General features: G+C 26.1%; 2 protein-coding genes across 3 annotated transcripts; both read left to right on the top strand.

Moving 5' to 3' along the window:
* The first annotated feature begins 945 nt into the window (after positions 1-945).
* On the top strand, positions 946-5,266 carry LOC126898881 (acyl-protein thioesterase 1). Its single transcript, XM_050673286.1, has 6 exons — positions 946-1,165; positions 1,556-1,587; positions 2,551-2,616; positions 2,686-2,983; positions 4,454-4,618; positions 5,051-5,266. The coding sequence occupies exons 1-6, from the start codon at positions 968-970 to the stop codon at positions 5,099-5,101; spliced, it is 810 nt and encodes a 269-aa protein (XP_050529243.1). The 5' UTR covers positions 946-967; the 3' UTR covers positions 5,102-5,266.
* Positions 5,267-5,641: 375 nt separating this feature from the next.
* LOC126898919 (2-iminobutanoate/2-iminopropanoate deaminase-like) lies at positions 5,642-13,260 on the top strand. 2 transcript variants are annotated; one of them, XM_050673311.1, is made up of 5 exons: positions 5,642-5,803; positions 7,246-7,406; positions 7,853-7,921; positions 12,083-12,138; positions 13,011-13,260. In XM_050673311.1, exons 1-5 carry the CDS (start codon positions 5,739-5,741, stop codon positions 13,080-13,082), a joined length of 423 nt encoding a protein of 140 aa, XP_050529268.1. In that variant the 5' UTR covers positions 5,642-5,738; the 3' UTR covers positions 13,083-13,260. The 2 variants fall into 2 exon arrangements, with proteins under 2 accessions (XP_050529268.1, XP_050529277.1); XM_050673320.1 differs by lacking the exon at positions 7,853-7,921.
* The last annotated feature ends 3,261 nt before the right edge of the window (positions 13,261-16,521 follow it).

Genomic DNA, 16,521 nt, shown 5'->3' with positions numbered 1-16,521 from the left:
ACTTATTATTTCTACATAAAAATTAGAATATTAAATTATCAATTATTAATTTCATTCTAAATGTAATTATTATAATTAGTATTTATTCATATATTATATTTATAAATCAAAGTATTACATATAAGGATATAATTAAGGAAATAAGAGCTGATGTTACTTTTGCAATAATCAACCAATTTATTAAAATTAAACAGTGTCTATAGATTTGCATCGAAGCGTTTCTTATGATTGTGATTTTGATCACTGTCAGATATCATCTGTATTGATCCCAACTATACCACATTCTCAAATGCTACCGATTGTTTTTATAAATCATGTTTGTATATTTTGTAGGTGTATATATAATTTAACTTTAAAGTTTTTAGCTATAAACATTTATAAGAAATTTTTTATGACGATTTTTTTCCCTACTTGTTACTCTTTCATTTACTTTTTATACTTTTGTACGTGTGTTAACGTATCTGTCAACTAAATGTGGTATGTGTAAGCGTAACTTTAAAATTTGACAGTATATGAAGTGTCCACTGCGCCTTCCTTAATAATGATAATTTTTTAAGAATAAAAATGAATTATTTATAGTTGACCTTTATAAAATGTCATGTATTGCAGAAAAAATGTAATTTAATTATTATTCAGTTCAATATTTGAACTTGATTAGTATATAGGTTATTTAGTTGTCATCAGCAAGTATTTGAATCGTTCTTCATTGAATAAATTTAACATAAGGTTTACATTAAGTAGTTGTATTAATATTTTGCATAATCATTAAAAGTAATATGGGGCCAGTTTTCTTTGTACAATCAGAACTATAAAAATAATAATACGCTTCTTGATTAGCATTTTATTGCTATTATGCAAGAATATTAGTATGGTATAATTTTATGAAAACAAAATTACCATAATACATCTTAATTAATTTTTCATTTTATCAGTTTTAAATGTCGCATGCTTTTTTTTTTTACGTTCCATGAAAATTAATTTAATTTGTATGGATTCTTATAACCACAATTGTTCGGCAGATCGAAAATCAACTTGTACTTCATCAAAATTGATTTTCTTTTTAATAATTGTATCTCTAATAAATTTTACTGTTACTAAAAAACAAACAAAAAATATGTCCATCAATCCCATTATAATATCTTCGTCGGTTAAGCAGACTGCTACTGTGAGTAAATATAATTATTTTGTTTAAAATGAATAATTTTAGTTTCAACAAGAACGTTTTAGTTTTTGTAAGAGAAATAATAATTAATAAAAGAAAGCTATGTTTTAGTGATAAATCTTAAAAATTATGAGTTATTATGAAATAATTTTATATCATAGTTGTTGAAGACATTTTTATTAGTTACATTTTTAAGATAAATTATGACTTTAAAGAACAATTTATAAATCATTTAAAATATTTGCATTAAAAACTTAATTCTATTTTAAATTTGTATTTCATTAAGTACATTAATAATGGTTTAGTATGTTTTGACAATCTAATATATTGTGCATTTATAAAATTTAAAATTAAAATTGCATTTAATATATATATATATATAATTTTTTTCAGGTAATATTTTTGCATGGACTTGGAGATTCAGGGTTAGTATATGGCAATATTATACTCTAAGTTTTCATACAGTGTTATATAAAATTATATGTGTTTAATTGAATTAAACAAATAATATTCATTTCTTTAAATTATTATTCATTTATTTTAAATTATGTTATTTCAATAAAAAAATAATTTCTTTTTAAAAATTTAAAAAATTATGCATGATATTTAATTAAATGTTAAATACTATACAAGGTATGTGAAATAATGGTGAAACTGGTAACATAGAACTTGATATAGTATCACTAGAAATATGAAATTTGGAAGAGTGGAAGGTATATAAATGATTTCTTCTCAGTACAATTTTGAATCATGCTAGAGTCATTTGTTTGTCTTAACCATTTTTTTCATGAAACAGGTTTTTCTTGTACACTTCTAAAATAATTGATATCAATATTAAGAAACAGTGACATCAGGTAACTAATTTGAGCTATTGACAAAATTCTTGGAAATCTGTTGAAGTGCTGTAAAAGTTTTTATTGCAGTGTACGAGTCTTAAAAACGTTTGATAGTACATTGGGTTTAGCGTTATCATTTTTTTAAACTATGCATTCAATGTCAAATTTTTATTTTATAACAATTTATTATATATATTTATAGTACTCTCTATGTGAATTAAAATTTTTATTCAATATAATATGTTTACTAATCAATTATTCAAATTTCATATCTCTTTGTTAGTCTATAAAATGCCATGTTAACATTCTGTTAACTTAATTTATTCTAATTTTATAAGTATTATATGTTCATTAAAAATAAAAGTTATATTAACTACAAAGTTATAATTAATTCCAATAATGAATATATTTTTGAAACATGTACAAGATGTTCAATAAACTTTGCAAAGAATTTCAATTATTTACTTATTTTTTTTTAAATTTATTTCATTATAATTTTAAATTAAATATTAGATTTTATAAAAAGCTATTATTAATATTTATATTTTTTAGAAATGGCTGGGCTGAAGCTATGTCACAAATAAGACAACCTTATATGAAGGTGATATGTCCTTCAGCGTAAGTAAATTAAAATTTTAAGTTAACTTTATTTGTTTTTATTTTACAATTTTTAAATTTTTAAATTAGAAATCAAATGCCAGTATCCCTAAATCAAGGATTTTGTATGCCATCATGGTTTGATTTGTTCACTTTAGATGAATCTGGTCCAGAAGATGAGCCTGGTATTAAAGAAGCTGCAAAACTAGTTCACAATATCATTGATCGTGAAATTGAATCTACTAACATTCCATCAAATCGTATAGCACTTGGTGGTTTTTCACAAGGTGGAGCTTTAGCCTTATACTCTGCTTTTACTTATAAGAAGCCATTAGCTGGTGTAATGGCTTTGTCATGTTGGATACCGCTTCATAAATCATTCCCAGAAGTAAGATACTAATAATTTAATATTGTATATAAAGGGTACACAGAAAAAACAATAGTAGTAATTTATTTTGTTAATAATAGTATTATATGTTTTAAAATGCAAAACAGTAGTGTTTTAACAAATTAAAATTTATGCTAAATATGGAAATAAAATTGAAATATAATAACAATCTATACTTCTATATTATTAAGAAAAAATTATATAATTTATATATAGAGTAATTAATTGAATATTTATTTTCTTGGAAATTATTAAAAATTTAAAATTATTGTAAAGGAAAAAATTATTTTATTTAAAAACTTACCATAATATATAGTTAAATAATATTTGTTTCATATATTCATGGCTAAAATACCTTAACTTGAATTTTATTTAATAGAAACCCTTATTTTTAGTTTAGTAATACGATAGAAAAAAATTTTGCTCTTATAATTTTTTTTATTCAATAAATCACCTTTCTTCTGTTATAACTTGTTAAAGTTTATCAATTTTAGACTAAATTTTTATTAATAAATTGCTGTTTAGCATACAGTAATTGTTATATCTTCAAGCTGTCATATAAACATGTTTTTGATGATAATTCTTGTTAACATATCTATCATTTAGAATAGTAAAAACAAATAATGATAATAATTTATGGCACATTGAAACAGATTCTTGTTGCTTATGATATTATGAAAATCAAATTTATGATAAATTTATAATTAAATCGAAATCTTTGAAAAATTTTTAAACACCAACAGTTTTTTTTATTGTATAATCAAACCAAAGATAGAGGTTCACATTTAAGAGAATAAAAATTAAGGGTTTTTTATCTCTAAAAAGATGAAAAAAATTGATTTAACTACATACTATTGTAGTTTTTTAAATCAAACAATATTTTCCTTTTAAAAATTGAAAATATTTTATAGTTCTAAGAAAGTGAGTGTCTTATTATTAGTTGATCACCCTATAAAAATAAGCTTTTCAAAGTATAGTCATTTTTGAAGTTTTATTTTATCGAGTACAGGTTATTACTTAATAATATTAACAAAAATTATTATATTTAAATTTATGTTAATTAATAATAATTCATTTTATTTTAATCCAATATCAATTTTGTTATTTTTCAGTAAGCTAAATCTCCTGACTGCTGTAACTCTTGAATAATCTACTTTTGTTATTAGTTTAACAGCTTAAAACCTATACTACAACAATATAAATTTTGCATCACCAAAATTTCTATTTTAAATAAAAGTGACTCATTGTTCTTTCCATGTACCCTTTTAGTTAATTTACTAGGAGTATTTTTATTATTCATATTCTATACTAACAAAAAATTAACTGCCACTTTTTTATATTTTAGAGAGTATTTTAAAATTAATAATAGTGGAATGTCAATTTGATCACGTAATTTATCCTTTGACATTGTTTTTTTTTAACTTTGTTGACTATTATTGTTATTATTTTTAAATTATTGTTTCGTTTTAGGCAGCAGTAGGAAACAAAAATATTCCTATCATCCAATGTCATGGTGACTGTGATCCAATTGTACCACTTAAATGGGGACAATTATCAGCATCTATTTTGAAGTCTTTTGCTAAAAATACTGAACTAAAAACCTACAGAGGCTTGATGCATAGCTCATCTGATGCGGTTTGTATTTTATTTATTTATTTTATGATATGAATTATGAGGTTAATAAATTACATTATTAATATATATGCAGGGTGATTTATGATAAGTAATACCAACAATTTTTTCTTTAAACTTTGATTTTTTCATAAAGGTACACACAATTAAGTTTTTTTAAATTTTATGAACTATGTTGAAATTAACCGGACACATGTTTAAAATTTATCCTAATAAATATCTTTCATTAGTAATAATTTTGATTTTCATCATGGTTAATTTAAATTTTATATATCTATTTCAGTATATTTTTATAAAAAATTATTATTAAAAAAAAAAACTTGGTAGTATAATTTTTAAAAAATCACTGTATATTTATCATAAAAAATATACTACTTTTTACAAAGACATTTATATATTTTCATTGTAATATTATATACATTTTTGTTTTTACAGGAATTAAAGGATATTAAAAAGTTTTTGGAAACTGTTCTCCCTTCTATCTAATTTTTTATACATATATTGGTTAATTTAAAATACGCATAGTTGAAATTTTGTCTATAATTTAACTCTATAGAATAATAGATTTATTGTTTTGTGATTAAATTTTATAGTTAATAATGTCTTATAATATGTGTATATAATAATAAATCATGACATATTACAAATGCACATTTGTTTGAAAATAATCTTAATAATATCAGTTATAAGATATTAGTCAATATTATGTATTAAATTTTGTAATTAATACTGTGAGTATATACTATTAAGTTTTACAATTATGTTTTAGAATAATTGTGAATATTTATGTAAAATTAAGCAACATTGTGGTTCATCAAATACTAGTAATAACAAATTATACTTAATAAATATCCTGTGATTATATTTTATGTTATAATACAATTATCTACTTATATTTAGCTGTAACTTCAAAACATTTAGAATTAAAAAATTACTTATGAAAAAAATAAATCAAATATCAAACCTCTTATTATTTTTTCTTGTTACGTAATTATGACCCATTACATAATATTTTTTACTAACTATAGTAAATCAAAGTTACCGTTATTATTAGTACATGACAGATTTAGTGAATTAAGTATTTTGAGATTTCATCAGGATTCATAAGAAATTTTGTAAAATTATGACTACAGATGTTAACTATATCCGAACATCAAAAGCTCCCTTACCTGTGGTTGGGACAATGAAGTAAGCTTATTTAAAGTTAAACTCACTTTTCGTTTAGATTCTCCAAATTATTAAAAATTTACACTTGTACATAATTTTTATAACTGTTTTATCATGAAAATAAAAATGTATATTTACATTAAACATAGAGTTACTTAAAATTTTTTTATTAAAATATTATAAATTATTAATTTTAGTTTTGAACCATAACTTAAAAATTTTAATGTCTAAAACATAAATACTATATGTAATTAAATTTAACTAAAATACTTGAGTCTAAAAAAATCGCAGCTGGTAAATATTTAAGGATATAAATAATTCTATTCATATTTTTTTGACTAAATTGTACTTGTATTTTGACTAATATTTAAGATCAATTTAATATCGCTTACGATGTAACACTGCTTATCTCAGTTTTATTAATTTTTCATTGGTAAAAAAATAAAATTTCTATACCATTGAATATATTGTATTCCCAATTTTTCGTTTAGCACTTATTCTGTTAACTCAATTATTAATCTGAATTTACCAGTCTATGTCCCACATATCGATGATTAAAATGGCGTTGACAGGTCATCTTGGTCAAAATATAAAATAGGCGGTGTTACATCTTACGTGATCATTTGACCAAACATAATTTTTTTCAAATTCAGCATAATATATATTGTATGATTGTACATGTACAAATATCAATATTTATTAGTTAAACGTTTGCATCAGTATCTGTATTATACTTTGTGGGGCCTTTGCTAAATCATAAGCGCGATACCCCAAACTCGGAAGCGTGCGAGATTTACCTCTTAATCACGCGTAGGTATCAAAAATTATCATCCTACAATGTCCCGGGGAGTCCTCAGACCATATTAATTTTTTACATTATTAATAAAAAATATGAATTTTTAATTAAAATAATTGTTGACATTTAAGCTTATTAAATAATAAAACAATACACGGATCATAAATACTATTTATAAAATATAATATACAAAAAAAAAAAACAATTTAATTATTATAATCTTCGTAGGCTACTATTAGATACCATAAGTAATAAATTCGTATTTTATTTATATTCTACTGCTGTCAAAAATTGAAAATAGATATATAGTTGGCTATAGCTATTAAAATGTACACATAAAATAACAAAAACAGAATGTGATAGGTAACTACAAGTCAATACGTATTTATTCATTATTGGCTAATAATTATTATTATGATCAATAATGAAAGATAAAAAATAGTGTCCCTCAAAATTTGACATTGAAGGAGGCACGTGCTTATAGATACGCCCAAAAATAATTTACAATCAAATGACCCTTTTTTGCTCATATTTTTTTTGTGTGTACATCTTTCTTGCTTGGCCCTGATTTGCAAAATTAAATGTTAAAATATACTGATATGTTATGTGTTTTTTAATTTAAATTTAATTAAAATTTTTAATTTAATTTAAATTTATAATATTTAAGCCAAGCTGTTGTGGCTGGAAATACAGTTTTTGTATCTGGTACACTAGGTTATACACCTGGTTCATTGAAGTTAGTTTCTGATAATTTGGAAGAGCAAACAATACAAACTTTTAGAAATGTGATAGCTATTCTTGAAGCAGCTGGATCTTCTACTAGGAATGGTTTGTTTTGATTTAAATTTTTAAAATATACAAAATATAAGTATAGTGAAATGTTAAAAAATTATTTTTGCTTGTCACTTTTTCATGTGAAGTAATAGAAGGGCCCAGCTCAAGGTACCGCTCGGGACCCATGTAGTTAATTCCGGCTTGTTTATTAAAAATAATTTGGTATTATTATACTAAATTTATAACTGATATATAAGATCAATCGTTTATTTAATGTGTTTTTATAAAATTCACTAAAACTTTGTCAAATCAAATTTATTTACTATAAGTTACCAAAGAGTTTATATAAATAATTATATGCATATACATTTAAATAACACTAGGGAAATAAGATTTTCTTGTTTATATTTTTTATGTTTAGTCATTATTTATATTTATAGGGTATTAAATGATATTTATGACTATAGCTTGTAAAAATAATTTTTATGTGGTAATTTCAGTGGTTCAAGCAACAATTTTTCTTTCCGACATAAATGATTTGGAAATTGTTGAAAAAATATATAATCAAAGTATGTATTCGCTCATTAAAAAAATTAGAGTTTATATACAATATGCTTGAGTGATAGTATTGTAATTATGAGCTTGTATTTTAAATATTTGATACTAGAGTCGAATTAAAAAAAGTTGTTCATTGTATGTTTAAATACAGTATAATATTATCTATCAATTGAGCTTAATGTTAATTGAAATTGAACTTAATAAACTTTTATGTTTAAAACGATTTTATTATTAAAACATTATTCAATTTTTAGCTTCGATGCCAAGATGAGAAGGTATAAATTTTACTATGATGTGTTTTTTTTTTTTTTATTTATTTTTTTTTTTTGTGTCTGTTTCCATTCAATCACAGATCTCACTGGACCAATATTTATGAAAAATACGTCAAAGATCATAAATTGTATCTAGTCGAAGACATTAAGGGAAATCCCCCAAAAAATTAAAAAACCTCTAATTTTCGACATTTTTTCAATTTTTTTACTTAGAACTGCCATAACTTTTAGCTTCGATGCCAAGCTGAGAAGGTATTGGTTTTACTATGATGTGTTTTTTTTTGTCTTTTACCACTTTTTCTCAGCTCTCACCAAATGGATTTCTTTCAACGATACGTCAAAAGATCACAAATCGTATCTAGTCGAAGACATTACCCTCAAAAATTGAAAAAATTTCCCTCGTTCCCCGTAAGTGGGGGAAACCTCCAAAAAAATCCCTAATTTTTTCAATTTTTTTTTACTTAAAATTGTAATAACTTTTTTAAAAATGACCAAACCATTTTTTTATATGGATGCATGATATCATTACCTTTCATTTGGTATATTTTTTTTGTAAATCTGACCCTTTACCTGACCACAAGGAGGGATTTAAAATGACAACTTATGATAGTGATTTTAATCACTGTCAGATATCATTATACTTGATCCAACTATGCCACGTCACCACCGTGCCGCGACCCACCTGTGCTGGGTTTTTTTTTTTATAGATACCTTAGGTATTTAACAACCATTTCATATATTTTTACGAATATTTGACCCTTTACCTGCCTACAGGAAGGGTTTCAAAATGGTAATTTTTTACCATTTACAACTTAACTTTTGAAAATGTTCCAGAAAGACTGACACTTTTATATATACCTTAAATTAAAGCTTATATAATATACTTTAATTTGAAAAAGAAAATTTGACCTCTGGATTTGTATTCATGGTGTAAATGATTACCACATTCAAAAATATGCTATTTTTGTGTTAAAAATTTGGGTTTTGTATTTTATTTTATTTTAAAAACCTGACAAGGGGAGTACACTGATTTTCGTAAATATTATATAAATCAAATTAATATAGCATAGAAAGTTAAACTTATTTAATTTTTTTTGCTTTTTAAAGTAGAGAAATATAATAGTGAAATTTGAATTAGTTTATATTGCTATTTTTTTCCGTTGACGGAAGCGACGTACGGTTGCCGAATCGGTAACACTAGTGTTTTTACGCGCTTGGGGTATAAGATTCTAACCTGCTTGTGGCAAGGCGTTCTTGCATTTTTTTCTTAATTCTTTTTGATATAGAATAAATTTTCAAGACATTTGATTTTTATTTCATTTAAATTTCTTATTCATAATAAAATTATTTTACTATATTTTAGATTTTAGCTTTGATGCAAAGCTTAGAGGGTATTTTCTTGTTATCATTTGTTTTCTGTGGTCTAACTTGACCTACTTTTTTCAACGATACGTCAAATGACTACAATTCGTATCTAGTTGAAGATATTACCCTCAAAAATTGAAAAAAATTCTTAATTATTTTTTTTTTTATGTAAATACTTATTTTTTAATAACAAGTAATAATATTAAAACTTGAGTGATAGAAAAAGTTTAATTGCATATTTGAAAACATCGAGAAAAGTTGATTTAGAAAAGTACATTTTTGTTTCTGATGAAAGTTCCTTGTTTTCCAATGTATAAAACTTATAACTTTATTAGTCAAGCTCTTTAAATTGTTTTACGCGTTAAAAGTAAAGAAATATACAACTATTTTATTATTTTTATATCTCCGTAAAAATTACAATATTAAATTATTGAATATCAATTTCATACTAAATTTAATTACTATAATTATTATTCATTCATATATTATGATTATAAATCAAATTACTAATCGGGATAAAATGAAGGGAATAAGAGTTATTGTTGTTTTTGAAATAATCTACCAATTTCTTAAAATTAAACACTATCTACAGATTAGCATCGAAGCGTTTGATAGTAATTTTAATCATTAACACGCTTATATTAGTTTCACATGTATTTTGTATGTTGTTAGTTTGTAACTCCACGCGGCACGTGTTATTATGTCGCGTATGCCGTCGTCTATGACCTTGAGACTAGACCGTCGTAACGCATTCACCCCACCCCGCTCACAATTCGGCGCCTATACTATTTTTTTCTGTATAATTTTGAGTATTTGACTGACCAACACCGCGCGTTATACGCCGCGGTGCAAAGTCCAGCAAGTGCTGCCGCACGGCCGACGACGTACCGCCGCTAATGATACCGTAGTATTCTTCCTGTTGTCAAAGTGGCAACGTCAATAAACCGATCTCCACTCGCGCACCGTCGCCATCAACGCTGCTAACCTTTTGACGCCCGAGGATCACGCCGGACATCGCGTCGTCGACGCCAACGAAAGTGCCACGATATTATGCGAAGATTATATATTCTTACCATCGCCGCTAATATTAATATATATATACATATATATATTATTATTTATATATACGTATATGTTAATATTCATTTATATATCCCTACAGCCGACGCCGCTGCCGCCATATATGCCTCGCGCCCCGCCCGCCAACAAAACACAGCTATACCTCGTGCATGATACGTTTACGTACTTAAGTCGCTTTACATGTATATATATATATATTTTAATTACTATTAAAACTTATATATTAATACGCTTTATTCTCATTAAGAGATATATAGGGTATTTATTCCGATTACAAAGGATGATTCCCGTATCGTCATTTTACGTCACTACCTCCACGTTGCGCGCCTGCTGCTTTCCTTGGATGTGGTAGCCGTTTCTCAGACTCCCTCTCCGGAATCGAACCCTGATTCCCCTTTACCCGTTACAACCATGATATTGATAGTAACTACTATCATAACATGTAACTAAAAAGTGAAAAATAAATATAGTTTAAAAAAACTAAAAAACACGCTTTTAAAGAACATCGAACTAAAAAGTTAAAAATAATTTTTAAAATAAGCGTAAAACAAAATAATGAACGAAAAGTACTAGTATTATTGTGATAAAAGCGTGGGTGCTTTGTGCTATATTTTTCGTATATTGAGCGCCCGACGCTTTTATCACAATAATACTAGTACTTTTCGTTCATTATTGTTTTACGCTTATTTTAAAAATTATTTTTAACTTTAGTTCGATGTTCTTTAAAAGTGTGTTTTTTAGTTTTTTTAAACTATATTTATTATCATATCATCTATACTTGTCTCAACTATGCCATGTCCATACTATGCCGCGACCCTATTGTGCTATCTTATTTTATGTTTAACGTTAATAATTCTTGGAACATAAGTNTCATATCATCTATACTTGTCTCTACTATGCCATGTCCATACTATGCCGCGACCCTATTGTGCTATCTTATTTTATGTTTAACGTTAATAATTCTTGGAACATAAGTGACTATTTTTTACTTACATAGAATTTATTCAAATTGAAATTTGAAAAAAAATTACATTTATTTTATTGAGAATTGTTTTATGTTATATATAGTGCCATTTTTTATGCATTTTTGGTATAATGTTTTTTTATCCCATTTGATACTGGTTTATCAAGTATTATAAAAATTAAAAGAAATATAACACAGTAATATCAATAACTTAACTATCTGTATTATCTTTGTTAAAAATGTATAGGAGAATGGGACACAAAGGGTTTTTGTATCTCTAACTCTAGTGAGGCTCAGAAACGTCCCCTTTATGATTTATCCGAAGAGTATGTTATTGTATGATGCCAAGCGGTTATAGTCTCCTCTGTGCTTTCAGCATTTTAAGTTTTAAGATCGACACATAAATGCTCTCTATATAGACGCCATATAGGCGTAATCACAATTAGTAGCGCAACTAGAAATCTTTTCAAATATATATTTTTATTTTACAGTGTTTGGTTCTAAAACTGGAGCAAAAACATACTTGCAGCCATCGAGTATGTATCCTGTAAGTTTTTTGACTTGATATCGATATTGTATGGTCATGTTGACCTATTAATTATTATTTATATTATTTGTATTTTTACCTTTTCAGTAGTAGTTTTTGTAGTCGTTGTCAACGTGTTTTTATTTATATACATACTGAGCAGGCTAAGGGGAAGCAACGGATGCATAAAATTGCCCTAGGGCACAAAAAATATGAATACATTTTTTTGCATATGATGATGTATCTTGTTTAAAAATTTATTAAATAGTGTCGCCAAATATATGAGTATTCCAGGACACTAATGACAGTTAGCACATAACTGTATATATATATATATATTAGTTTAATATTCCGCGAATAAAATTTATTGAATTGGGAAAATTAATATTTATATTTATTTTTTCTGAGTTTTTAGTTTGAATATTTGTTAGTTCTAAATTTATATTTTAAATATAATTTTGGTTTTAAAATAATTTGGATAATTTATAGGAATTCAATGTCATATTTAAGAATTTATTATAAAGATGTACAAATATCATTTAGATTTAGAGTAGTGGTCTTTGTCATTTCGTTCCCTTAAACATGATTTTATGTCAATGAGGAGAGGTATCCGGATTCCAAAGTGTCCCCTGTTAATACGCCACTGCAGAAATAGGATACAGAGTTGGTTATAAATCATAACATGTGACTTTTTACTTAATACAAATTTTGGAAATAATGCTTCTTTAAATATCAAATATTGAATAAAAAATGTTTGAAGTTGTTTTACAATATTTCAGAGGCCCAATTTTTATGTTATCTTATGTTAGATGACAACGTATAACACAACTGTCATTATGTCAATAATCTTGTTTGTTTCTAACAAAAAAAACTAATTAATTTCTTATTTCCAGGATGTGAAAATTCAAATGGAAGCTATTGGAATAACTGGAAAGATGGAAGTTGAAATTAAATATGATCAATAAATAGACTTGGAGTGAATGAACACAAAAATAGAGTTTTTCATCTTTTAAAGTTCTTAATAATTTATATTTTGATGTCATACTCATTAAGATAATAAATATATGTTCTCTAAAAAAACTAATTGTTTAAAATGCTATAAAATAATGATTATTCGATTAAATTACTTTTATTACAATTAAATGTATTTAAAATAAACTTTTTAAGTACAAAAATTTTTTATAAAAAACGGTAGCACGGCAGTGCTTGACGAGCATTGTCTCGAGTTCAAAACTAGGTCACGGGTGGTTTATTTACTGAGCGAGAGTTCATTTCAGTAATTAGAGTCACCACCCCTCTCTTTGCCGATGGACTAACCACCCATCTCGGAGTATCAATGGTTAAGAAAACTTCCTTTGGAATGGTCTTTATGACCTTCAATGAAAATAAAATAAATTATTCAAATTAAAAAAAAATGTTAGGATAAATTTCCTCACGATGAAATTAATTATGAATAAAAAATACGTTTTGATTTTCAATAGAAAGAATAGTAGAGAAGAGTCGCTTAATTTGGATCACCCATTTTTTTGAAAAATCCTATTATAATGCTTTACTGGTATGTACTTGGGTTACGATGTAGGTAAAATTATCCCATATATAATATAATATGTTTCAATTCCTTCTTAAATTGAATATAATTGGTGTAAAATAAATCTTAAGACTTAAAATGAAATCTTTACTCATACTAAATTTTGCAAAAATAAATAAAAATAATGATTTTCATTAAATTTAATAAAAAAATGATATGATTAAAAAAAAGGAGAATATTTTACTAGTTTAAACACTTAAACAACTTGGATTTACACAAATATGACAAGATTTTGACCAATATCGATAATCAATGGAGAGGAATGAAATTCATCCTCTAATTTTTTTCTTCTGGTTTAGACGAATTTCCAGAAGCTTTTTTTTAGGGGTTATAAGCGCGATCGTCCCTATGTATTGGCGTTATCCATTTGTATACTGTTACAGTATAAAAAAATTTATTCACTTTCCTAGAGAACTTCTAAATACCATCCTGAGAACTTCTTCTGATTCTAGTTTAGTATTTTCAGTGTAAATGCATGATCATATCTATATCTGTATTTTTATTGTGTTAGAGTATTTATGTAGTTTATTGTTTGTAGTAATATGGAAATTTAATATAGGATATGTATGATGGCACTCGAACTAGGTTTAAAAGTGTTGGTGAAATAAAGTAAGACTTTAGGGTAAGAGTAAAAGTGCACCAAGGTTCTGTTTTAAAGTCTTACTTAGTTTCTATATTGATAAATGAAATTACTAGAGAAATACAAGGATATGCACCGTGATGCATGTTGTTTGCTGACGATAGGAGAAAATGGGGAGGAAATTAATCAAATTCTAGAGTAGTATAGTTCAGCGCTTGAATGAAAGGAATTAAGAATAATTAGGAATAAGATAGAGTATACAGAGTACATGTTTGACAAAGGAAAACACAATGTAGGTGAAATGAGGGAATCAGTGACAATAGGCGAGGACGTGATTGAAGAGGTGGACAGTTTTAAGTATTTAGGATCAGTTGTGCAAAAGAACGGTGGTATTGATGAGGATGTAAGACACAGGAATAAGTGCGGGTGGCGAAGTGGAGAGAAGCGTCTGGTGTGTTACGCGAAAACAGAATTTTGTCGTAATATGCCCAATGTTTTGTATTACGTATTTTATATTTATCAATGAAAAATTAATATTTTATATTAATTGTATGCAAATAAATAATTTATTTATCTGTCATAACATATAAACTGTTGTATACTAGCTACTATATATGTATACATGTGTTACATTGATCATTATACACTATGCATTTTATCTTAAAATAATCGTGTTATATTCATGGGTGCTCTACATTTGTTTCTTTATATCTACTTGTCTTTATTGTTCTAAACCCCCGGACTCTGCGACCCCAATAGAGATATACATTTCTTATTTTAATAAACAAGTAGATACTTAAAATAAAATTGTCATTGTGCTAACTTACCCCAAAAACCTATTCTTAACATTTATTTTGAGTTACTACAATTTCAATGAGGCTGAAAGATAAAATCTACAAAACTATAATGAGATCATCTATGATGTATTGTTTAGTGTTAAGTGGTTGACAATAGAATAGAGCAGTGAATGAGTTTATCAGAGATAAGAATGCTTAGATGGATGAGTGGAGTGACTAGACAAGATAGAATAAGGAACGAGCATATAAGAGGGAGTACAAGTGTAGCGTCAATCGTGAATAAGATAAGAGAAAATAGACTTAGATGGTTTGGTCATGTTATGAGAAGAGAGAAATCGAAAGCTGTAAGAACAGTTATAGAAATAAATGTTGAAGGAAGAAGAGGTAGAGGAAGATCAAAAAAGAGATGAAAGGATGCTATTGAATGCGATATGAGGACGGCTGCCATGTGTGTAGATGATATGGGAAATTGTGACAAGTTGAAGTTTAGGATAAGGGTAGCCGACACCACATAGTTATAAAAAAGGCGAGGAAAAAAAAGAAGATCACTTTATATATTTTTGTATTAGCTAAAACTCATTGAATTCAAAGATACCAAAAAAATAATTACATCATAAATTTTTCATAAATAAATTAAATGTAAACATTTATTGGTTTTAAATCATGCTTACAAGTTAAGTATGAAATATGACATTTTTAGCTAAATCATTTAGATCAATCAATTTTTTGTATATTATAGTGGTTTATGATAAACTGTTATTAAGTATATTGTAAAGTAAGTCATCGTCATCTATTAAAGGCAATGCCTTGTCGTTGAAGCCACTATTCTGTGTTTGATGACAATTATTCATTGAAACAAAAGACGCACAGTTCACGAGTTCCAAGATATCTTTAAAATATTGTTTCCTTGAGTGACCTCTTGGTTTCATCCTTATTAATTTTCCTTTGAAGATATTGATTTTAAAGTCATTGAGCCGCATATGTCCAATTAACTTTATTTTTCTTGATTCAATCACCTTCATCCAGCTGTATTTCTTCTCGTACTTTTTCTAGCACTTTCTCATTTTAATTCTTGTCTATCCATTTTGTCTTTGCCATTTTTCTCCATATCCATAACTCTAATGCTTCTAGATAAGTTTATTGTAGAGGAGTTTGTTAAGAAAAATGATTTAATTTTAGCTTTGATGCAGAGCTGACAAGGTATTAATTTTATTATGTGTTTTTTTTTTGTGTGTCTGTTACCACTTTTTTCAGCTCTCACCAAGCCGATTTCTTTCAATGATACGTCAAAAGATCACAAATCGTATCTAGTCGAAGACATTACCCTTAAAAATTGAAAAAATTTCCCTCGTTCCCCGTAAATGGGGGAAACCTCCAAAAAAATTACAAATTTAAAAATCGCTAATTTTCGAAATTTTTTCAATTTTTTTTACTAAAAA

Source organism: Daktulosphaira vitifoliae, unplaced genomic scaffold (genome assembly GCF_025091365.1).
Source record: "Daktulosphaira vitifoliae isolate Bord-2020 unplaced genomic scaffold, ASM2509136v1 Scaffold_1, whole genome shotgun sequence".
NCBI classification, from domain to species: domain Eukaryota; kingdom Metazoa; phylum Arthropoda; class Insecta; order Hemiptera; family Phylloxeridae; genus Daktulosphaira; species Daktulosphaira vitifoliae.
The sequence above is the reverse complement of the archived record's forward strand: the minus strand, read 5'-3'. Positions and strand labels throughout refer to the sequence as shown.